The 23,896-nt window shown below is 41.7% G+C and overlaps 1 protein-coding gene and 1 pseudogene across 1 annotated transcript; both read left to right on the top strand.

Moving 5' to 3' along the window:
• Nucleotides 1-16,561: 16,561 nt before the first annotated feature.
• LOC141474923 (olfactory receptor 6F1-like) lies at nucleotides 16,562-17,506 on the top strand. The gene has a single exon (XM_074163033.1). The coding sequence runs from the start codon at nucleotides 16,562-16,564 to the stop codon at nucleotides 17,504-17,506; it is 945 nt and encodes a 314-aa protein (XP_074019134.1).
• Nucleotides 17,507-19,732: 2,226 nt separating this feature from the next.
• Nucleotides 19,733-20,519, top strand: LOC141474922 (olfactory receptor 6N1-like; annotated as a pseudogene).
• The last annotated feature ends 3,377 nt before the right edge of the window (nucleotides 20,520-23,896 follow it).

Genomic DNA, 23,896 nt, shown 5'->3' with positions numbered 1-23,896 from the left:
AAATTTATTTAACTTCCTTTCTGCTCTGTAAAAGTGATTTCTACAGGTTATAATAAATTTAGTAGTGTTCATTTCTAACAGTTGGGAGATTTGTGCGATCCTGAAGAAAGAGAGGAGAGAATTCAGAGGAATGTGCACCACCTTCCATGAGGAAAGCAAGTGGTCAGGACACCTAACAACAGGAAAAAATGAGATTGCGAACAATTGTGGGCCTCAGAACCTGCTCCCAGTTTCTTTGCTCCCTAGCCCCATCTAAGCCTTAACTAGTCTATCCAGAACCCTATCCAGATCTAAGGTCCCCAAGCTGGCAATAACTTTTTCTCTCTGTTCCCACTAAAGAGACTCTATTTAGTAGTACTAATTCTGAGAAATCTTTGCACCTATATCATAGAATCTAGAACAGAATCATAGAATAATATAGAACCGGTGGTACCCTAAGAGGTCTATAGGCAAACCTCCTGCTCAAAGCAAGCTCAATTAGATCAGGAACTTGTTTGGGTGAGTTTGAATCCCTCCAAAGATGTAAATCCCACCACTTACTACATCTCTTATTCCAGTGTTTGATCACTCTCAGAATCACAGAAAGGCTGAGGTTAGAAGCAACATCTGGAGATCACCTAGTCCAACATCCCTGCTTGAATGAAGATCAACTAAAGCAGGTCGCTATGGGTCATGTCCAGTCAGGTTTTTAAAATCTCTACAGAGGGAGACCCTAAAACCTCCCTCAGAAACCCATTCCAGTGTTCAACAGCCCTCAGAGTAAAAAAAGGTTTTTCTTAAGTTTAAAAATAATGTCCTGTATTTCAATTTGTTCCCATTGCCTCTTGACCTGTTGCTGGGCACCACTTAGAAACATCTGGCTTTACTACTCTGATCAGGTATTTATACATACTGATAAGACTCCTCCCTGAGCCCTTTCTTCTTGAAGTCAAACAATCCTAGCTCTCTAGTCTTTGCTCATATGGAAGATATTCCAATTGCTTAATTATCTTAGTGGCTGAGGCAACTGGAGTTGTTTATTCTGGAGAACAGGAGGCTGAGGAGAGACCTTATCGCTCTCTACAACTCCCTGAAACAAAGGTGTAGTGAGGTGGGTATCAGTCTCTTTTCCCAAGTAATAAGTGGTAGGACAAGAGGAAATGACCCCAAGTTGTACCAAGGGAGGTTTAGATTGCATATTGGGAAAACTTTCTTCACCAAAAGGGTTGCCAAGCTTTGGAAGAGGCTGCTCAGGGAAGTGATTGGGTCTCCATCCATGGAGGTATTGGAGCTGTGGTGAGTAACTTCCTACATTATTCCCACTGCTTCATGAGCACAAATCCCTTCCCCTTATACTCAGACCCTTCTACCATTGTAGAGGTTCATTTGCTGGTCACAACCAAGAGCAGGACTTTGCATTTCCCCTTGTTGAACTTCATAAGATACCTGTCTGCCTATTTCTCCAGCCTGTCAAGGTCCCTCTGAGCACAACCATCTAATTTTTCAAACACCTTTCACATTTTTGTATCATAGGCAAACCTTTTGACAGTGCACTCTGTTCCATTATCCAGGTCATTAATGAATATATTAAAAAATACTCACTCCAGTATTGACTCCCGGGCACACCACTAGTGATTAGCCTCCATGTGGAATTTGCACAACTGATCACAATCTTTTAAGCCTGGCAGTTCAGCCAGTTTTCAATCTACTTCATTGTCCACATATGTAACCCACACTCCATGAATTTATCTATGAGGATATTATGAGACACAGTGTCAAAAGCCGTTCTAAAGTCAAAAACATGCACTGCTCTCCCCTCATTCACTCAGCTACCAATTTCACTGTGAAAGTCCATCACAGAATCACAGAATCACAGAATCTTCATGGTTGGAAGGGTCCTTTGAGATCATCGAGTCCAACCACAAAAACAACCAACAACCCCCCACCCCCCCTCGAAAAACACCAAACAAACAAACAAAAACCAAACAAACAAAAAACCACAAACAGACACAACCCAACAATCTCAGGCACTAGAGCATGCCCTCAAGTGCCATGTCTACACGTTTCTTAAATATCTCCAGGGATGGCGACTCCACCACCTCCCTGGACAGGCTGGTCCAGTGCCTGACCACTCTCTCAGTAAAGTAGTGCTTCCTAATATCTAACCTAAACCTCCCCTGCCGCAACTTCAGACCATTTCCTCTGGTCCTGTCGTTATTCCCTTGGGAGAAGAAGCCAACACCCACCCCTCTACACCCTCCTTTCAGGTAGTTGTAGAGGGCAATGAGGTCTCCCCTCAGCCTCCTCTTCTCCAAACTAAACATGCCCAGTTCCCTCAGCCTCTCCTCATAGGACTTGTTCTCCAGACCCCCCACCAGCTTGGTGGCTCTCCTCTGGACACGGTCCAGCAGCTCAATGTCCTTCCTGTAGTGAGGGGCCCAGAACTGAACACAGCACTCGAGGTGAGGCCTCACCAGGGCTGAGTACAGAGGCACGATCACTTCCCTACTCCTGCTGCCCACGCTATTCCTGATACGGGCCAGGATGCTGTTGGCCTTCTTGGCCACCTGGGCACACTGCTGGCTCATGTTCAGCCGGCTGTCCACCAACACCCCCAGGTCCTTTTCTGCTGGGCAGCTTTCCAGCTGCTCTTCCCCAAGCCTGTAGCGTTGCCTGGGGTTGTTGTGACCAAAATGCAGGACCCGGCACTTGGCCTTATTAAACCTCATCCCATTGGCCTTGGCCCATTGATCCAACCTGTCCACATCCCTCTGTAGAGCCTTCTGACCCTCCAGCAGATCAGCACTCCCACCTAGTTTGGTGTCATCTGCAAACTTGCTGAGGGTGCACTCAATCCCCTTATCTAGATCATCAATAAAGATATTAAACAAGACTGGCCCCAAAACTGAGCCCTGAGGGACACCACTGGTGACCGGCCGCCAACTGGATTTCATCCCATTAATTACAACTCCTGGGCACGGCCATCCAGCCAGTTTTTCACCCAGTGAAGAGTACACTTGCCTATGCCATGATTCATCAGCTTCTCCAGGAGAATGCTGTGGGAGACGGTGTCAAAGGCCTTACCAAAGTCCAGGCAGACAATGTCCACAGCCTTGCCCGCATCAAGAAGGCGAGTCACATGGTCATAGAAAGAGATCAAGTTGGTTAAGCAGGAATTTGTCAGGAATCAGATTTGTTAAGTATGATTCGCCTTTCATACATCCATGCTGACTACTATCAACCACTTTCTTGTCCTTCATATGGGTTGAAATTGCTTCCCGAAGAGTTTATCCAATCACCTTCCAAGGGACTGAGGGGAAGGCTCACTGGCCTGTAGTTACCCAGATCTTCATTCTTGCCCTTTTTGAAGGCAAGAGTGACATTTGCTTTTTTCCTGTTCTTAGGAACCTACCCAGATCACAATGACCTTTCAAGGACAATTAAGAGTGACCTTGCAATGACACTGCCCAGCTCCTTCAGCACTTATGGGTACATGCCATCAGATCACACAGAATTCTGCAGGTCTATTTTGTTTAAATGTTCCCTAAGCTGATCTTCCTCTACTGCGGTTAAGTCTTCCTTGCCCCAAATTTCCCATGGGTCTCAGGATACTGGGATTCCTGAAGACAAATCTTATCAATAAGGATCAAGCAGAAGAAGGCATTAAGTACCTAACCTTTTCCATGTCCTTTGTAACCAGGTTCTCTGACCCACTGAGCAGCAGGCCTGCAGTTTCCCTGGTCTTCCTATTATTGCCAATATACCTGCAGAAGCCCTTCTTGTTGTCCTTCTTGTGCCTCTCCAGATTCAGCTCCAGAATAATTTTTGTTATCCTAACACAAACCCTGCATCATCAGACACTGTCTCTATGTTACCCCCAGGATACCTGACCCTGCTTCCATTTCTTGTACTCTTCCTTTCTGTGTTTAACTTCAGTAAGGAAGTTTGTTCAGTCATGCACCTCCTGCCACTTTTGCTTGCTTTCCTGCACATGGGGATAGATTGCTATGGAGCTTGTAGGAAGTGGACCTTGAAAACCGTAAGTCTCCTGGATGTCTCTTCTCTCCAGAATGGTCTCCCAGTGGATTCTTCAAGCAAGTCCCTGAACAGACTGAATCTGCACTCCTAAAGACCAGGGCTGTGATCTTTCTATTTGGCTTGTTCTCTTCTCTCAGTCTTCTGAACTCCACCATCTAATGGTGACTTCAGTCAAGGCTGCCCCTGACTTTACCATGCCCAACCACTTCATCTTTGTAATTATGTGGCCCAGCAGACCACCTTGCCTTATCAGCTTCTCAAATGCCTGTGCGAGGAATTTATCATCAATGCATTTCAGAAACCTCCTGGATTCCTTGTGCCCTGCTGTGTTGCCCTTCCAGCAGATATTGGAATCATTTAAGTCCAACATGAAGACCAAGACTTGCAAATGTCACATTTCTTCCAGCTTACTGATGAAGGCTTCATGTACTTCTTCATGTAGGTGGTTTGTAGCCGACACAAATCACAATGTCACCCATGCTGGTCTGCCCTCTATACCTAAACTAGTTTCAATCCGTGACAGAGAACAGCAACATCATAGAAAGGAAGAGCTTTCCTGACCTGAGCTCTAGACAACTCTTTTGTAACTCACTGATATTTAAAATTCTTGTTCAAAGATAACAGCCTCCAGAAAACCTGCAATTATTTTTAAAAATGTGTGTGTGTGTCAGTCTCCCGTCACTGGGAGCAGTGGAGGAAAAAGGATTAGTAGCACTGACAAACAGTGGAGGAAAAGAAGGAATAGAAGGAGGAAACAAAGGAGGAAAAAGAACAAAGAACAAAGGAGGAAAAGAAGGAATAGAAGAAGATGAAGAAAAAAGCCTACAATAAAACCAACCAAAAACAGTATAAAGAGGTAAAGTGTTTCAGATATTCTTAAAGAAATATTAGTACAGAGACCAATTCAGTCTGATCTTACAGGTTCCATCTTTCTTTCATACAGTTATGAAAAGCACAGGGTTGAAAATGATGTGGAAAGGAGAGACTCAGACACAATAAAATGGGGATACAGGAGATTGAAGCCATTCATTCCTATACCATCCCTCAAACATCCCATCAATTAAAACCCTACACAATCCTCAGCTCTCCCTCTTACCCACACTTAGGTATATCCATTCCCCTCATTATACATTTGTCAAAGAATTTCTACCAGAGTCGAGGTCCAACTTCACGTTCAGATACCTGCATTTTCCTGCTTAACTTTGACTTTACTGATCCCTGACTTCACACTCTTCAGAGTCTTTATTTTTGTAGAAGAGGGTCATGGTTTTGACCAGATTGACCAATCAGAATGACAGATGGCCCCTCCCTCCCCCCTCTAAGAAAAGGAGAGGAAGAGGTAAAAGAGATTTATTATTAACTACTTTAATGAAAATATTAATAAATAATGAAATAATAAATAAGAAAATTAAAATACAAGGGAAAAAAAGGTATACAGTATATACAAAACCGTATCAAGCTCCCAGGATGATGATCACACCACCAGCAGGCACAGGGAAAAGTCCCAGACTAGATTCGGTGGTGGGCAGGAACTGGATTCCGGATCTGGAGTCAGGAATGCTCAGATCGGCACCAAAGGCAGACGAACATACAGGGTCCTCCTCGGATGCCGGCCATTGAAGGAAGAGAGTTGACCCTTGATCCCTCAGCTTTTATACTGAGCATGATGTGGATGGGATGGAATACCCTGTTGGTCAGTTTTGGGTCATCTGTCCTGTCTGCTCCTCCTAAATGTATGAAGACCCTGCTAAATCTTTCGTAAAAATGAGTCTCATTCAAGTTGGGACTAAAATGATTGACTTCTTTATATCAGGGTCTGTTGGGGAGTCGGGTTAGCAGATGCACCATCCTGTCAAAAATTAATGACAGATCTTTGTTTATTAAGTAAAAAATGGCTTCCATGGATATGATGATAGAAATGCAAGGATTATAAGGATGTAAAAATCAACAATTAGACATAAGAGATAGAAGTAGAGTCTAACAGGTAACTCTCTTGATCTCTTATAAAAGGTGAGTCATCATGAAGTCTTTGAATTGGCTTAGAGGGCACAGGTCTATGCCATTGCCTTACTGGGACCATTAGAAAGAATATATTAAGGGCATTTCATGCTGAATGCTTGCCACAAAACTAATCCTACCTCTTTTTTTTTTTTTTTTTTAATGACAAGAATAATCCTGGTGTTTCCCAACTAAACCTGACACCTCTGAGACTATGGTACTGAGAATACATACACTGCTGTTAGCCCCAGAACAAAAGGTACAATACCACCTAGCACATGACAAGGGGTATTATGCATGATTGGGGTGGGGTGGTGTCCCCATGTGTATCTGAAACCTGCAGGTACTGCGGCTCTAACTTCTATGAGAAGAGTCTTTGAGACATTTGTGTTTTGTTGCATTAACGACAGAAGGACCCTGGGTTTCTAAATGTGACTAATATAGCCACTTCAATTAAGTGAAGTAGAAACAATCCAGAACAATTATTACTGTTATTATTTCATTATTTATACTATGATCACAAATTCCACCTTTGAACTGCTATTTTTGGAATAGTTCAGATTTTTAAATGTGAAACTGGAAAATCTACCCCAAATCTTCCCAGCTAGAGGTACCGGTTGAAAATATTGTGAATGAATGACCATCACTCATCTCACAGGAAATGCACCAGGAGAGTTATCATTTGACACAATTCTATTACAGGCTTTGGCCAGATCAAGACCCTTATTAAGTGATTGCATCTGTAAAGACCAGCCTGGGGAGTATCAGTGACTCTAGTTACAACTGCATCAAGGATGGTCATGACTTTTCAATTGGAGTCCTCATTGCTTGTAATGAGCCCTGAAGGGCCAAAGGGTTCTCTGCTGTACTGACCTTCTGCAGCTAACAATGTTTAAATGTCTGCAGACAGAAAAATGGCACAGCTAAAGCTCAGAGGTCGTTGTACACTCATACAGTTAAATGTTTCCAGTTATCTTAGCATTGGTTTAACGACAGAGTCCATCTTTCTAACATCCCAAATACATCTGAGATATGAGTCACTGGTCATACACATTTAACATAAATTGGCAAAAAGTGAGGGGAATAAACATAGTATACACGCAAGGAATTGTTTAAGTATGTTTTTAAAAGTAAAGAGGTCATATAATGGAAATCTTTTTGCCATTAATAATCTCACATTATTAAGTGAGTTTACTAACATTGGTGATGGTAAGAAACTGGTATGTCTGTGATGTTACGGCATCTCAGGCTTCAATAAGAAACAGGCCTTCACAACACTTTAATTACATTTGACAACATAAAAATGATATTGATGGTTAAGGGAGCCTCATGATAGAGGTAGTATTCTCTGGGAATCCCAAAGGAACTGAAAGCCTTTAGTGGCCTTTGAAACCAAGAGTTGAGCTAGGTCCCAGGGCTTAGGTTGAATTTCATTTTGACTTTCATCTTGCTATTGAACCCATATTTTAGAAAAAGTTAATTCTCATTTCCTCAAACTACTTCTGGTTTATATGTTTCAGCGCTTTCTGACAATGACAAGACACTGTCCTTTATTTCTGTAAATGTTTTTTCTGCCAAAAGTAGTGGTTATCCAGCTGTTGTCTTATTATTCTTTTTTTTCCAGAAGTATCAGTTATTTATCATGTTATTAATCAGAAGCATGTTAAAGAGGCAATACTGCAATATAGTCTGCACCCATGTAGCAAGAGCCTGAAATAATATATAACATTGCTGTCCTGCTCTTATATTTATCTCACCTGAAGAAAATAAGGATAATGTTAAAGAAAAAACAAATCACAGACTTCTACTTGTGACTAAGTCATTCCAGATTGTTGGGGAACAGCTAACAACCTCATGAGATTTTTTAACTGATATCAAACTAATTCTATCTCCAGTTACATGGGTAAATAGCAAAGAGAGCTAAGCTTCCAAGACAGAAACGCTTCCATGTACATCCTGTATCTATGCTGACTATGCCTATGCTAGCATGTACAAGGAGCCCAAAGTTATTGAGTGAATTTTCAGATGTGTTGTATGCCTTTCCAGGAACTGGTAACACTGGAATCACTGTATTGCAGGCATTTCTGGATGTGCAGAAATCTGTACAGGGTAGTCCAGAACTGGACACAAAACTCCAGGTGTGGTCTCACCAGTGCTGTATAAAGGGGAAGGATCACACCCCTTCACCTGCTAGAAACACTTTGCCTAAAGCAGCTGAGGATTGCATTCACCTTTGCAGGAAGGGCACATTTCTGTTTCATGTTCAACCTGGTGTCCACCAGGACCCCTAGGTCCTTTTCTGCAAAGCTGTTTTCCAACTGGGTGAGCCCCAGCACATGTTGGTGCCTGAGGTTGTTCTTCCCCATGTGCAGGACTTTGTACGACTCCTTGTTGAACTGCACAATGTTCCTGTCAGCCCATTTCTCCAGCCTGCTGAGGTCCCTCTGAGTGGCAGCACAACTCTCTGGTGAATCAGCCACTCATTCCAGTTTGGTGTCATCTGCAAACTTGCTGAGTGTACACTCTGCCCCATCATTCAGATTATTAATGAAGATGTTGAACAGAAATAGACCCAGTATTAACCCCTGGGCTACACTGCTAATTTCTGGGCTCCAAATTCACTTTATTCCTCTGATCACCACCCTCTGGGCCTGGCCATTCAACCAGTTTTCAATCCACTTCACTGCCTGCTCATCTGCTTCATCATCAGCTTTTCTATGAGGATCTTTCGAGGGACAGTGTCAAAAGTCTTACTGACAGTCAAGTCTTACTGTCTACTGAGGTAGACAATATCCACTGCTCTCCCACCTACCAGGTCAGTCATTTCATCACATTATAGAATCATAGAATCATTCAGGTTGGAAAAGACCCTTGGGATCATCGAGTCCAACCATCTTCCCTACTCTACAAAGTTTTTCCCTACACCATATCCCCCAACACCACATCTAAATGATTCTTAAACACATTCAGGGATGGTGACTCAACCACCTACCTGGGCAGCCTGTTCCAGTGTCTGATCACTCTTACTGTGAAGAACTTCTTCCTAATGTCTAGACTAAACCTACCCTGTTGCAACTTGAAGCCATTCCCTCTTGTTCTATCGCTATTTGCTTGTGAGAAGAGACCAGCACCAACCTCTCTACAATGTCCTTTCAAGTAGCTATAGAGAGTGATGAGGTCTCCCCTCAGTCTCCTCTTCCTCAAACTAAACAGTCCCAGCTCCCTCAATCGTTCTTCATACGACTTATGCTCCAGGCCCTTCACCAGCTTTGTTGCCCTCCTCTGTACCCACTCCAGCACCTCGATATGTCTCTTGTATCGAGGTGCCCAAAACTGGACACAATACTCCAGGTGTGGCCTCACCAGTGCTGAGTACAGGGGGACAATCACCTCCCTACTTCTGCTGGTCACATTAGTTGGTTATCAATTTGGTCAAGCATGACTTTGACTTAGTGAAGCCATACTGACTACATCTGATGATTTTCATGTCATTCACATGCCTGGAAATGGTTTCCAGGATTACATGCTCAATCACCTTCCCATGGACTGAGATGATGCTGCCTTGTCTGTAGTTTCCAGGTCCTCCTTGTTGCCCGCCTTGATGACAGGGGTGACATTTGCTTTCCTCCAATCTTTGGGCACTTTTCCCAGTCACCACGAGCAATCAATGATTATCAAGAGTGGCCTTGCAATGACATCTGCCAGCTTCCTCAGCACTTGTGATGCATTCCATGAGGTCCCATGGACTCATGTATGTGCAGTTTACTTTAAGTGTTACCTGACATGATCCCCTTCCAGCAAGGATACATCTTGCCCCAGACTTTCTTCTTGGTCTCTAGGACATGGGACTCCTGAAGGTCAGTCTTGCTAGTAAAGACTGAGGCAAAGAAAGCAGTATTTCTGTCTTTTCTATGTCCTGTTCCCCATCATCATCAATGCGCCCACATTTTCTGTACTCTTCCTTTTGTCTCCTATGTACTTACAGAAGTTCTTGTTTTCTTTGACATCACTGGCCCAATTCAATTCCAATTGTGCTTTGGCTTTCCTAATTTCATCCCTGGATGCTTGGACAATATTTCTGTATTCCTCCCAGGTTACCCGTCCTTTCTTCCACCTTCTTAGTACTTTCTTTTTGTGTTTGAGTTTGGCCAGGAGCATTTTGTTCATCAATGCAGGCCTCCTGGCATGTTTTCCTGACTTTTTATTGTTGGGATGGAATGCTCCTGAGCTTGGAGGATGTGATCCTTGTATACGAACTAGCTCTCTTGTGCTTCTTCTGTCTAGTTACTTATCCTGTGTGACTCTTCCAAGTAGATCTTTGAAGAGACCAAAGTCCAAGCTTGTAAACTTGCTTTTCACACTCCTCCCTACCTTGAGGATCCTGAAGTTCACCATCTCATGGTTATTGCAGCCAAGACTGCTTTTGATCTTCACATCCCTAATGAGCCTCTTGGTGACAATGAGGTCCAGCAGAGCACCTCTCTTCACTGAATCCCGAAACACTTGGAGGAGGAAGTTATCATCAATGCACTCCGGGAAAGTCCTGGATTGCTTATGTCCTGCTATGTTGTCCCTCAGTGTCACTGAAGTTCACCATGAGAATGAGGGCCTGCAAAGGTGAAGCTGTTCCTATTTGTCTGTTGTCATACACTTGTTCTTCCTGGTTAGGTGGCCTATAGCAGACATGCAGTATAAGGTCACCTTTACTTCTCCTCTTTAATCCTAACCCATAAACTCTCTGTTGGCTCCTCTTCTGCACCCAGGAAGAGCTCCATGGACACCAGCTGCTCTCTCACATACAAGGTAACTCCCTCTCCTTGTCTTCCCTTGCTGTTCATCTTTAACAGTGCCAACGAAAGTGACAAAAAGGCGTGTTGCTTTCTCCAAAACCTTCCCCAAGTATTAACTGAAATCTGGCCCCTGCTCATATAGAATTTGCTCACTTCTTGCAATAACATTTATGAAATGGAAAACTATCAGTCAAGAGAAACATCAACATCACACATTCATCTGGCTCACCGTTCAAATCTAGAACATTCAGGAAATTTGAAAGAGAATGTGGAAACAAAAAGAATTTCAGACAGTTCCCTCACATCTTCCTTTGAGATTTAAAACATTGCATAAGCAAATTTTCTGGAGGTATTCACATTCATTGCCCTTATTTGTGGTTGAGGCACCTTTGCAGTAGGGGAAAAGTGTGCATATGAAAGGGAAGCTGGAATTCACAGCATTTGCAGTCATAGAAACCTTGGTGTCTGGAAACCTTGATGTCTTCTTCTCAAAATGGTCATCAACACTCTTGTCTCTTCTCAGAAAAGAGGCAATTTCTCCCCATAATGGGAGAACAGGATTCTGAAAAAAGTAAGCACAAAAGTAGTCACATATAGGCAGCATGAATCCATATATCTAGATTTAGGCTCATGAACTCACATTTGTTGTCTTGTAGTCAACTTCTGCCTCCTCCCCTCTGTACCCTCCACACGCGCTTTTGGGGTTTTTTTTACTCCCCACTAAAGGACAAAATTCAAAGTTTAGAATTTTGTGGCTGAGACACAGCCTTCCCTGAGGTGATGACAATGCCACGGAGCTCATTATGTCTCCAAGGATTTCAGATTCAGACTGTTGCAGGTTGCTCTGGGTGACAAACAAAAGGATCCAGGACCTTTAAATAGGTTAGTAGAAGGCAGCATGAATCATTAGAAGCTACTCCCTCCCCTTTAGTTTAGGAACCTGAGTGTGTGTCGTCGTCACCCCCCCCCCCCCAAAAAAAAACAACCCAAAAAAACCCAAACCAAACAAAAAAAAAACGAACCACCCCCACCCCCACCACCCCCAACCCCCAAACCTTTAATATCAGTGTCAACTCCAGCTTTGGATTTGAAATGAATTGAAATTAAATACATTCATACTCTCAAAAGCTGAAAAGATGAAAAAGGTAAATAAGCAGTGCTTTCTTCTTATATCTTCTTATCAACTGATGTCACCTTAACAGAATTGTTTCCATTTCTACTGATTTTTATATCTTTCTTTTATACAAAAGCTGTAGAAATGTAGCAGCTCATAAAAACTTCTCCTCTCCTCTCCTCTCCTCTCCTCTCCTCTCCTCTCCTCTCCTCTCCTCTCCTCTCCTCTCCTCTCCTCTCCTCTCCTCTCCTCTCCTCTCCTCTCCTCTCCTCTCCTCTCCTCTCCTCTCCTCTCCTCTCCTCTCCTCTCCTCTCCTCTCCTCTCCTCTCCTCTCCTCTCCTCTCCTCTCCTCTCCTCTCCCTCTTCTCTGTTGTTTTCCATCTAGCCAGATTTAGCTCCATAGAATCCTTGACATATTAAAAATTAAAAAAAAAAAAAGATGTAAGGAATAACTTGAATTCTGCAGACATTCTTGGATAAGATAATAATTGAATAACACAGTGGTAATGATGACCAGCACTTACAGGTGCTTATCTTGTGTGATTTCTGATATGCATTTGGATTATGTAGATAGATTTGCTATGATTTTGTTCTTTATATAACGATGTCTTCAACTTATTGTACTGACAACGTTCTTAATGATTATTTATTTGATGGGTGACTCGTAGCAGTTTTGAAAAATAAGTATGAGGTTACATTTCAGAGATCTTTAACTGTCACTGTTGTTATGACTTTTTTATTTTCACAACAAATACCATAAGAAAGGCCCTGCATAGCAAAGGGCAGGTATGATCTCTCAGCAATTCATATAATTCTAATAATAATTCTTATATGTGGCATTTATAAATTAACATAGTTGGTCATTTATTAATTATAATTAAAGCTTTTATTAAATATGGAAAAATAATTATGATTCAGTAACAGAACTTATCCAGTTTGAAATAGACACCTGCGTAACAAGCGAGGATAGCCATAATGATAGTCTATCAGAAACTAATTAGTACCCTGTATTTGTTCATTCTCAGATTCTACCACCATATTGATGATAATGAACTTAGCACCAAACGAACATAAAGGGTTAGCTTTGACAGAGGAAGGACTGACAAGGTAAGATTTTTTAATTGAGAAATGCTCCTTATCTGAACTGCCTCATGGTTTTCAGAATGCCAGGGTATTCACCGGCCAAACACAGTCATTACGGTTTCTCCATGGGAACTCTAGCAAAGGCTGTTCTGTGCATTACTGCCAGGTAAAGTAGTCAGAAAACAAATACATCTATGGCTTAAAAAAAACCAAACCAAAGCAAACCAAAATAAAACTTCCTATCTGTTATTTGCCCATTACAACTTTTCACAGCAATATAATCCAAATGAAATCTTCCAGAAGAAACAAAAATGCCATTTATGCAATGAAACCTAGGTATTACCTGATATGAGATGCTTGATAAACAGTTTGTCGTTTTCTGTGATTCTGCCAAATGAAATAAATTTTAAAATCATCTCTTCTTGTTTGTTACATCAAAGTTATTACACCAAAGACTGATTGAAAATTTCCTTCAAAGCTGCAGCCAATGACATTTTATTTTTCATTAAATATATTTTCTTTTGAAAAAAATCAAGCAAACCCTAACATTGGGATTTAATGAATTCTTCTTATTCATTTCATTTAATATTTTGAACAATATAAGAAGGGAAAAATGTAGAAGAATAAGAAAACAGTTTGATTGCTAATTGTTTTCTTTTTAGGTCCTAGGAACATTTCTTTTTCTAGACTGATGTATTTGACTTTGGATTACAGTGTCATTTTGGATGTTATATTTAAATACATGTCACTTTTCAGCTAATTTTCCTTCAAAAATATTTTATTTTTTTAATTGCATTTTTTGACTTAAGAGTTATGTATGCATTTGGTGGTATTTGGGAGTACTTCGTATTTGAGTCTCATGGTTCTTGAATACAAAAAGATTTAAAGTTTTGGTTAGCTAAAATAACGAACATGTTGACTAAAACATTGATAAATTTGTTAACATCTTATTTTTAAATCTGATGCTAAAATTGGAGGGCTTGGGGGTTTATAATCTGGTTTTTTTCTTCTTTTTTTTTGTTTTTCCCATTAGGGAAAAGCTTTGAGTCATGGTGTCTAAAGTGTTGTTAGAGGAAATGTATTTTTGGCATAGAGAAATACAAATTCCCAACCACAGGAAACCTCTGGTCAATATCTATCAAGTATTTCCTTGAGTAAGAACAATACTGTGTTACTTGTTGAGTATTTTGGCTTCCACTAATGGTCTCAAAAAAAACCTCCCAAAGATTTTGCTAGGTGTCATTGTCACCACAAAGAGAATTCTCTTCTGAATATTTTTTGCTGTCAGGTAAAATAAATAAATAAATAAAAGAATAAATACATGAACCTTGCCCAGGTAAATTTACTCATGGCAGTATTTCAAAACAAATTATCTCTTTTTCCTTATCGATTTTCTCTATTCTTTCTTTCAACTGCTTTCAGACAATGTTTGACCCCAGAAAAATACTTTCTTTGCATCTGCGTCTGATAACAAGCTTTGTCTATTAAAGTCTTGAGTTCAGAGGGCTGTTTTTCCTGGCACTGTGATCCCTCTTCCTACCTACCCTTGAGACTTTGCTACCAACAGACGTAGAAGAAAACTAAGTTCTTAATAAATGGCATACGATGGTGAAGCCACAAAGTTCTGGCAGGCACAGGTAGTAGATGAGCATCACTGCAAACTGTTTTTTCTATGTTGTCTGGAGGAGCACAACATCGCTAGTGTGGGGAAAGGAAATACATCAGGCCAGGCTGTTTGTCAGCACAGCCATATTGTGAATATGGTATTCACAGATACTTCTAATAGACCATCTGATCTCACTGTCAGCAGCACCTATTTAAGGACCCTGTCCCTGCCCCCAATTTCATAAACATCTTTCCACATTTGAGGCTTCTGAACATACATCTTGAAGAAAAGACATATGGTCCATCTCGTCATCACAACAATTTCCCAGCCCAGCCAGGGAAAGTGTTGCTTTCCTGTGGAAAGTGTTACTTTCCTGTGAACTGAGTACGACGGAAATAAAAGGCATTTGTTTTTTCTCAGGAAGATCTCAGGTAGGACTGAATAACAGACAGGACTGAGATACTCCTTTAAGGAACTTTCAGCAGCCTCAGCCTTCCCTGATGCAGAGAGAATTACTTCACTCAGATGCTCAGCCAAGCATATTCACCCCTCCAGGTTCTAAGCTGGGTTTCTATCAATCTAGGTGTGAGCTGAGTACCTAAACTCCACTCAGATTTGGCAGAGGTCCACTGAATGTTGTCAGTGAAGCTTAGGCAGCAATTCATGTCAACCTAGTGTAGACTTTTCAGTAACTGTAGTGAAAAGCCCCCTCATTTTCACTTACAGCAGTAAAGTTTGTAGAGCCTAGTCTTGACACCTAATTCAGGCAGCTACTTTAGAAGATAATTGATATCAGGAATGTACTGTGGTCAGTGGAGAGAAAGTGTCATTTTTAGAAGCTGATTCATCCCTTCGTAGAAAGGAGATCCCCACTTAAGTCGATTATATTATCTTACAATGTTTCGTGTTACTTCGGATAAATTAAGCAAGGACAAAGTTAAGATGGATTTGTGTCCTGGTTGAAAGTGTTCTAAAGACAATTTTGCTTTTGTGAAAGATATTCTATTTTAATAATTACATGCTTTCAAAATTTTAAAGTTTTAGTTAGAAAATTAAAACTGCAAATAAAACATTTTCATTGTCGTGTTGATTTTTTCTGTTGTTTACTTCTCATATCTTCTCCCTGTTCTTTGTGTTGTTACTTTGGCCTTGATAAAATAATTGGTGCTATGTGGCAGTTATACTTCTCTGTTTCTCCTTAAGGCTAATGTGTTTCTCCTGTATCCTCAGTCTCTCTAAAGCTCCTTTTTTGCTCATGGCTTTTCAAGAAGTGACTGTTTCCCATAACTGACAAAATAGCCAATGCTGGTTAGCAGAGAGGTAGGTATTAAATCTTTCATATTGTTGAAGTTATCTCAGAGGTAGTCAGGAACAGACATTGCTCTTAATTGTATAAGGAGACACTTTTAAAAGACACCATATCTCAAGGGTAACCCCTGGCCCTTGAGCAATGTAACACTAAGTTTGCATGTCTTGCCATTGGGCATGGTAGGAGCGCATATAGTAGTTTTGAGGCTGCAATGCTGGTTGAAATACTGTTGGAAAAGTTTTTTATGTTAAAGGAAGTAGTCCCAGGATAGCATCATCCCTGAAGCCAAAGACAGTGATCCCTGGAGTGAAATATGCTTCATTTTCTCCTCAGAGGGGATTAATTTTCTCAACCAAAGGCAGTCAATGTATGTGCAATATGAACAGGGGATCAGGAGCAATGCCTGACTAAGAAACTCAAGTATATGACACTGTAGATGTATCTTAGGTGTATAAAACACTGTTGGCCAGTCCTGGTATTGTCAATGAGAAAATTTGGGTTACCCTTGAGACTGATTCAGAAACTGGATGATTGACTGCGACAGGTGGTAAACATTACATCTCCCTTTCTCTTTGTTCTTCCCTTCAGATAATTCTGAATATCATTCCTTCACTGTATTTCCATTTCCCTAACCCCTCTAGGACATGGTTTCTGACAACAGGACTTTGGTAACTGAATTCATCATCCTGGGATTTCCCAATGCCAGGGGAGTCGAGCTGCTTCTCTTCACTACCTTCTTTCTGATGTATGCACTGACTTTCACAGAGAATGTGGCCATCATCTTGGTCATTGGCATGGACTACCGCCTTCATACTCCAATGTATTTTTTTGTCAGCAATCTCTCCTTCCTAGACATTGGCTACACTACTGTGACAGTGCCCAAGATGCTGGCTAACATTGCTATTCAGTCACAGACTATTTTTATCACCGGCTGCTTCACGCAGTTGCACATCATCTTCTTCCTTGGCTCAGCTGAATGCTTCCTACTGTCTACCATGGCCTATGATCGCTACCTGGCCATTTGCAATCCATTGCATTACACCACCACTATGGATCGCAGAGCTTGTTTATGGCTTGCTCTGGGGTGTTGGTTGGGTGGTTTCCTTGCACCTGCCCTTCCCACTGCCTTCATGTTCCGCCTGCCTTTCTGTGGTTCCAACATCATCAACCACTTCTTCTGTGACTCACCACCTTTGCTGGAGCTCTCATGCCAAGATGTCTTTGAAATTGAAGTCATCAACTTTGTGGTGGGCACAACAGTACTAATGAGCTCCTTTATCCCCACCATGATGTCCTATATCTTCATTGTAGCCACCATCTTGCACATACCCACAGCTGAAGGACGCAGCAAAGCCTTCTCCACCTGTGCCTCCCATCTGACCATTGTCAGAATCTTCTATGGGACCACCATGTTCATGTATATTCGCACCAAGACTATTCAGACTTTTGATTTCAACAAGATTGTCTCTGTCTTTTACTCTGTGGTTACCCCAGTACCGAACCCTGTCATCTATAGCCTAAGGAACAATGACATCAAGCAAGGCATGAGGAGAGTACTTCTGAAGAAAAAGGATACTTACTTCATATAAGATTGGCTTGAGGAGTAGTATGTGAAACTAGCTACTTGGGAAACCATTTTTTTCTCCAGAGCTTTTAAGCACATCAGTTGAGGAACCAAACATCCTGTATATGAAGTTTCATCAGAGACAATTTGAATTCCAAATTTCATTTCAGCTTCTTCGCCTTTCAGAGAAGATACACATCTCAACTCTGTTTAGTCACGTAGAAGTTGACTACATCTAAACTAGTAATCCAGGCTCCCGCTGCTATCAGTGAAGATGGTCCAGCATCTTGAAAGGATAATTCATGTGATGTGAAAGGATAATTCAATGTGATAATTCATCACATCTTAGGATCAGTTTCACCCTTCAAATGTTTATTTTATACAGTCTTGTATCTCACATGTAAACACTGGTATTTCTGGTTTTGTTCCATTATAACACTTATACAAATATGCTTTGCTTCTACTATTTTCTGTAAAGAGTAGAAACACCTTTATGATTTATTTTAGCCACATCTAATGAATTCAGCATTGACTGTGAATGGTTGTATGGACAGAAACATAAATGCTAATTTTCCAAGCTGAGCTAAGCTAAGTCAGCTCTGCATAGCTTTTTAAAACAATGCAAAAAGTCAGTCTGTCTGACCAGACAATTGTTCTGATCATGTTTATACTCAGCTCTTTATTAGAGCAAAGAATCTGAGAGCGAGGACAGCTAAGAGGCATGGTTGCTTTTTTTAGTCTCCAAGTAAATAGATCGCTTCAGTCTCAGAGATAGCACTGTCTTGGTTTGGCCTCAGATGGCACCAAAGAACCAGGTGGCAGCCACTCTCTCAGACCTGGCTCCCACCGCCACCACGCCATGAGGGGAGAATTGGAAGAAAAAGGCAAAACTCGTGGGTTGAGACAAAGGCAATTTAACAGAACAGTAAAGGGAACAAGAAACAACAACTGACAGAGGAATATACAACCACGATTATGATACACCACTTGCTGACCCCCAGCCCGCTCTGCTCCCCCCGTGGTGACTTCCTGTCCCTCCCCTTCCCCAGCTAGCTGTGGCTACCCCTGGGCATGGCTCACATGGGATGGAATACCTGTGTCCCTGCTAGGTCCTGGGGAGAATTAACCCTATCCCCACCAGACACAGGACAGCACTTTGTCTCCATCGATTATAAAAAGCATGTAGATGGATTTTATAGCACAGATAGCTAAATGTCAATGAGATGATCCCCCCTGCATTCTCTGTAAAGCAACTGTTGCTTTTTAAAAAAACTTCCCTTGTAACAAAAAAAAGCTACTTCTAATCATAAGTTCAGACAGCAATATGACTAGTTTAAGAAATGACAAGAGATGGAAAAATGTATATTGAAAACAAAAATATTACTCCATAGATTAAGCAATACCTTTGTTTCAGCTATATTTTTAATTGGTACGTAGGTACTATCTAAAATACCATAGCTGAAAGTAAAGTTACATACACACTGTGTGATGTGGGATGACCCTGGTAGGCAGCCAACATGGTTGCTTTGATGCTTAGAAAGTTACAAAAAGCTGAAGTAAATAAATATTTGACTCTTACAGGGAAATGATATCTCAAGAAATGGAGATGAAAGCACAAGGAAACTGCATATTTCCATTGGACATAATGAAGCCTTTGGCTGAACTTCAAAACAAATAACTGTGAACGAAGAATTTCTGCTCTCTGCACAGTCACTGCAACTTGCCTCTTCCAAAGCATCAAAGACAGTAAGGTCCACAATGTCCACTGAGAGCATGTAGTACCAGCACAGATTTTTCTTATCTGACACAAAGGCTGTAAGCCAACTTTCTTTTTTTATTTTATTTTTTGACATATGATTAATAGTTTAAAAGCAGGCTAGGTCTTTATGTTCAAAGTATGGAAGTCTGTATGGCACTTCTGATTTAGACATGTATTTTGTGTGACCTTAATAGCTTCTGGAAGGGGATGGGTAAATCTTGACCCTGATGGGGAAAGTGAAGGAATCAGCCTCACAGACATCAAATTAGCTGGCAAAAATACCCTCTTGGGTATTGACACCCCAGTTGGGGGTGTCCCTGCTGACTGCGGAAAGGTCGGACTAGATGACCTTTGGAGGTCCCTTCCGGCCTGGACCAATCTATGAATCTATGAATCTAGAAGATTCCTTTTTCTGTGTCAGTTAATACACCTGCACTGAAAGTTGGTAGACTCTTTTCCAGCAAAAAAACTGTAACTGTAACTGCTATAGTCATGAGAAGAGCAGAGCTTGGGAATGAAATAGCTGTTGTAGAATTCATCATCCTGGGTTTCCAAAGTATTCCAGAAGTACAATTTTTGCTCTTCTTTATGTTTCTAGTGACCTACATCACAACTGTATCAGGGAACCTCCTGATCATGGTGCTGGTTGTGACTGATCATCAACCTCACAGCCCAATGTTCTTTTTCCTGGGGAATCTGTCATTCTTGGAGACCTGTTACACTTCCACCATCCTGCCCAGAATGCTGGCAAGTTTCCTAACAAGCAAATATGTTATTTCACTTAATGTTTTTTTTCTGCAGTACTTTTTCTTCACTGGGCTAGCAGGTGCAGAATGTTGTCCTCTGACTGCCATGTCTTATGACCGGTACATTGCAATATGCAAACCATTGCATTACACAACCATAATGCATGGCAGGTGCTGCCTCCAGTTCGCAGGTGGATCTTGGGTAAATGGATTGTTGGCTAGTGCCATAGTCACCTCTCTGATGCCACAGCTAACTTTTTGTGGCCCAAATGAAATCGATCATTTCTTCTGTGACTTCACACCAGTGGTAAAGCTCTCCCACAGTGATACCCACTGGATTGAGCTTGTAACATTCATCTTGGCCTCCCTTTTGACACTACCCCCATTTCTCTTGACACTCATATCTTATGTGTGCATCAGCTACACTGTCCTCAGGATCTTGATCCACAGGAAGGCAGAAGGCTTTTTTTACCTGTTCTTCCCACCTAACTGTGGTGACACTTTTCTATGGGACCCTGATTGTTGTGTACTAGGTACCAAAACCAAACACACTGGGAGACCTCCACAGTGTTCTCTGTCTGCTACACAGTACTGACTCCACTGGTGAATCCTCTCAAATACAGCTTAAGAAAAAACAATGTAAAGAATGCTTTGAGAACAGCTGTGAACAAATACAGCTTTTCTGATAAGCCGTGAACAAGCTCCTGTCAACTATTAAGCAAAACTGAAATATCAGCCTTATAAAGGCTTTTAATCTGAACATGAGGTAGTCTTTTTCCCTGGAAATAAGACAAAGTTTCCAACTTCCTGAGAGTGTCACGTACGTGAGGGCCCTAGCTACTGGACTGTTAGGGCAATTTCCTTCCTTGGACTAATTAACATGTAAGAATTTCTACAAAATACCCAACATCCTTATAGGAGAGAAACAGCATAGGTGGCTCCAATATTTCTGTGCTTGCCAAGTGTTTGGATTTATACTCACATCCAAGCTCTCTGATTTTCAGAACTGCTTTCAAGACAGCCCTTTGTCTAGTCTAACGGTGGGAAAAATGATCTAAAAGTGAAAGGAAGGTTATGAGTACATTTAGCCCATCTTTACCAACAATACAGGTGCAGCTTTTAGAACCATGACCTGGGACATGGTGTTAAACCTAGACTAATTTATAGGCTCTATTTACATATGTCAATGTGTTAGTTCACATCACGGATTGAGAATCATTCTGTTCCAGAGACTTCTCCTGGCAGTTCCTGCCAAAGAATAGATAGATTTCTACATACATAAAACACCTGGAAATCGTGAAGGAAGGAACGGTCCCAAAGCACAGACATTTGAAAATAAGATAGGAAATGTTTTCTGCACTGTTAAGATGAAAAATGGCAGTAGATTGTGTATGTGCTGGAGTGATCAAAGAGGTCCACAGACCAACTCAGTATAAGTATTCAGGAGAAAAACATTTTGAGGAGTCTTATCGTATCCACCTGAAGATGCTCCTGCAAACACTTGAAACAGAGTCCCATCATCATCTGGGCAGGGACCAAGCATCCTTTCTGGGACATTGTGATTCACCTTCTGTTCTTGTTTGAGGCAAAACAGAACCAATTTTCTGTGCAGTAATTTTACTTATTAGCTAAGCCTCTTCTAACTAACTGAACTCTCTGAAATTTACAGCATATTGTGCAGACACTGTTCATTCTCAGAATGATAAAACCAGATTATTTCTAATTTATGCCAAGGAATGGTATGCAGAGAGGCTCTTGCTTATACTTCTGGCTACAAGAAGCCAGGTCAACTCACTTTGTTGTATGCCCCATTGGAGGGTCAGAAGAGGAGAAGTGTAGAGGGGTCCCACCTGCAGGGAAGAGTGGACAGGAGAGTAACCCAACCCTGACCAACAGGGTGTTGTGTTCCATCTGCTTCATGCTAAGTATAAAAGCTGAAAGATCAAAGAGTCAGTCTCTTTCATCAATGGCCAGCATTTGAGGAGGACCCTATCTGTTTGTCTGCCTTTGATCCTGATCCATGCATTCCTGCCTCCAGATCTGGAATCCAGATCCTGTCTGTTGCTCAGACCAGTCTGGGACTTTCCCTGTGCCTGCCAGTGACATGAGCATCATCCTGGGAGCTTGATATGGTTTTGTATCTATTGTATATATTTCATTATTTTTTTATTTTATTATTTTATTAATATTTTCATTAAAATAGTTTAGCTTCTTCTAAACTCATAAGTGTCTTTCACTCCCTCCTCTCAGGTGGGGGGGAGCATCTGTCATTTGTTTCAATGGCTAGCCCAGTCCAAATCTTGACACCTTAGTATTAGCTTTTACAAAGATCCCAATAAATTATTATTATTTTTTAATAAATGCTCTGTGACCATCTGTGCAACAAAGGGTGTCATGAAGCGTGTCCTGGGTCTGGCTGGGATGGAGTTAACTTTCTTCAGAGCAGCCCACATAGTACTATGTTTTGTATTTGTGGCTGACAGTATTGATAATTGTATTAGGGTTTAGGTTTTGGAGTTGGGGGAAGGTGAGGCTGGAAAACTGGCCTCTGCGAAGCCAGGTGCTGCTCCTGTGCTGGACATAGATAGTTCCAGCCAGCTACAAAATGGACCTATGGCAGGCACATCTGAGTCCATCAGCCAAGGGATGGGCTGGGATGTTTCCCAGGGATATTTCCCCTGGGAAAATACATGTAAGAGCAAAAACCTCAGACAGGTGGAGGAGGAAGGGAAAAAAGAGAGTAAGAAGCAGCCCTGTGAACACCATGGCTAGAGGAAAAAGAGGGATGGTAGCAGGTATTTCCCTGCATCCCATGGAGGACCACATGTGAGAGCAGTATGATGTTTCCTGAATGAATGGCAGACCATGGGAAGGACCGCATTGGAGAAGGGGAAAACATGAGGAGGAAAGAGCAGCAGAGAAGTGTTATGTGCTGACCATAACACCCCCATCCTCCACTGTCTGGGGCAGTGGTCAGAGGAGACAGGAGTAATGGAGTGAAGTTGAGCCTGGAAAAAGGGGAGAGGGAACACGTTGATCTAAATTTTGTCTTTGTTTCTCATTGCTCAATAGCAATGAGAATGCGCATAGCAGTAAATGAAATTAATTTTCCCCAAGTTAATCCTATTTTGCCCATGATGGTAGTAAGGTAAGTGGTCACCCTGACTTTACCTCGACTCATAAGATTTTCATTCTATACTCCCCCCCCAGTGCTGTTGAGGAGGCAGAATGAGAGATCAACTTTCTGAACATTGTGTTTCTTTTTATATGCCTGGGGATATTCTATCCAGCACAACCACTGCTCCACCAGGCTGCGGATCTCGTGTAAATCCTTTGTCATATCTTCCTGGCACACTGGGATGACTCGGATATTTCCACATGTCTAAAGTAGGACTAGATTCTTCTTTTCAGGGATATGAACGCTTTTGTTTCATATCATTCAGAAGTTTTTGAATCTCAGATGGCCTCCAGGCCTTAATAGCTTCACAAGTTGACTTAGAAGAGTAGTAAGGCATCTACAAGACCTGCGGACATGGGTCTGGAAGGAGATGGTTGAAAGAGGAGGTTCTTCACATGGAGGGAGGCAAGAGAGCCAGTTTCTTCCTCAGGGCAGGGGTAGCTGTTCTGTGACATGTCTGATCCCTCCCACTCCTTTTATCTCACACTGTGATTCTGGTGGCACATTAGTCTGCAATAGGAAGGCTCACAGCATTGTTTCTTACGGACACACGCATTGCATCTTCCCTGAAGTATTTACAAGAGTCTCCTATTTTGAATCCTGGATACGTGAAGAGCTGAGGAAGTTCAGAATCATAGAATCATAGAATAGTTTGGGTTGGAAGGGACCCTTAAAGAACACCTAGTCCAACTCCCCTGCAATGAGCAGGAACATCTTCAACTAGATCTGCTT

Source organism: Numenius arquata, chromosome 23 (genome assembly GCF_964106895.1).
Source record: "Numenius arquata chromosome 23, bNumArq3.hap1.1, whole genome shotgun sequence".
Lineage (NCBI taxonomy): Eukaryota > Metazoa > Chordata > Aves > Charadriiformes > Scolopacidae > Numenius > Numenius arquata.
Note: the sequence above shows the minus strand (reverse complement) of the source record. Positions and strands in the feature narration are given on the sequence as shown.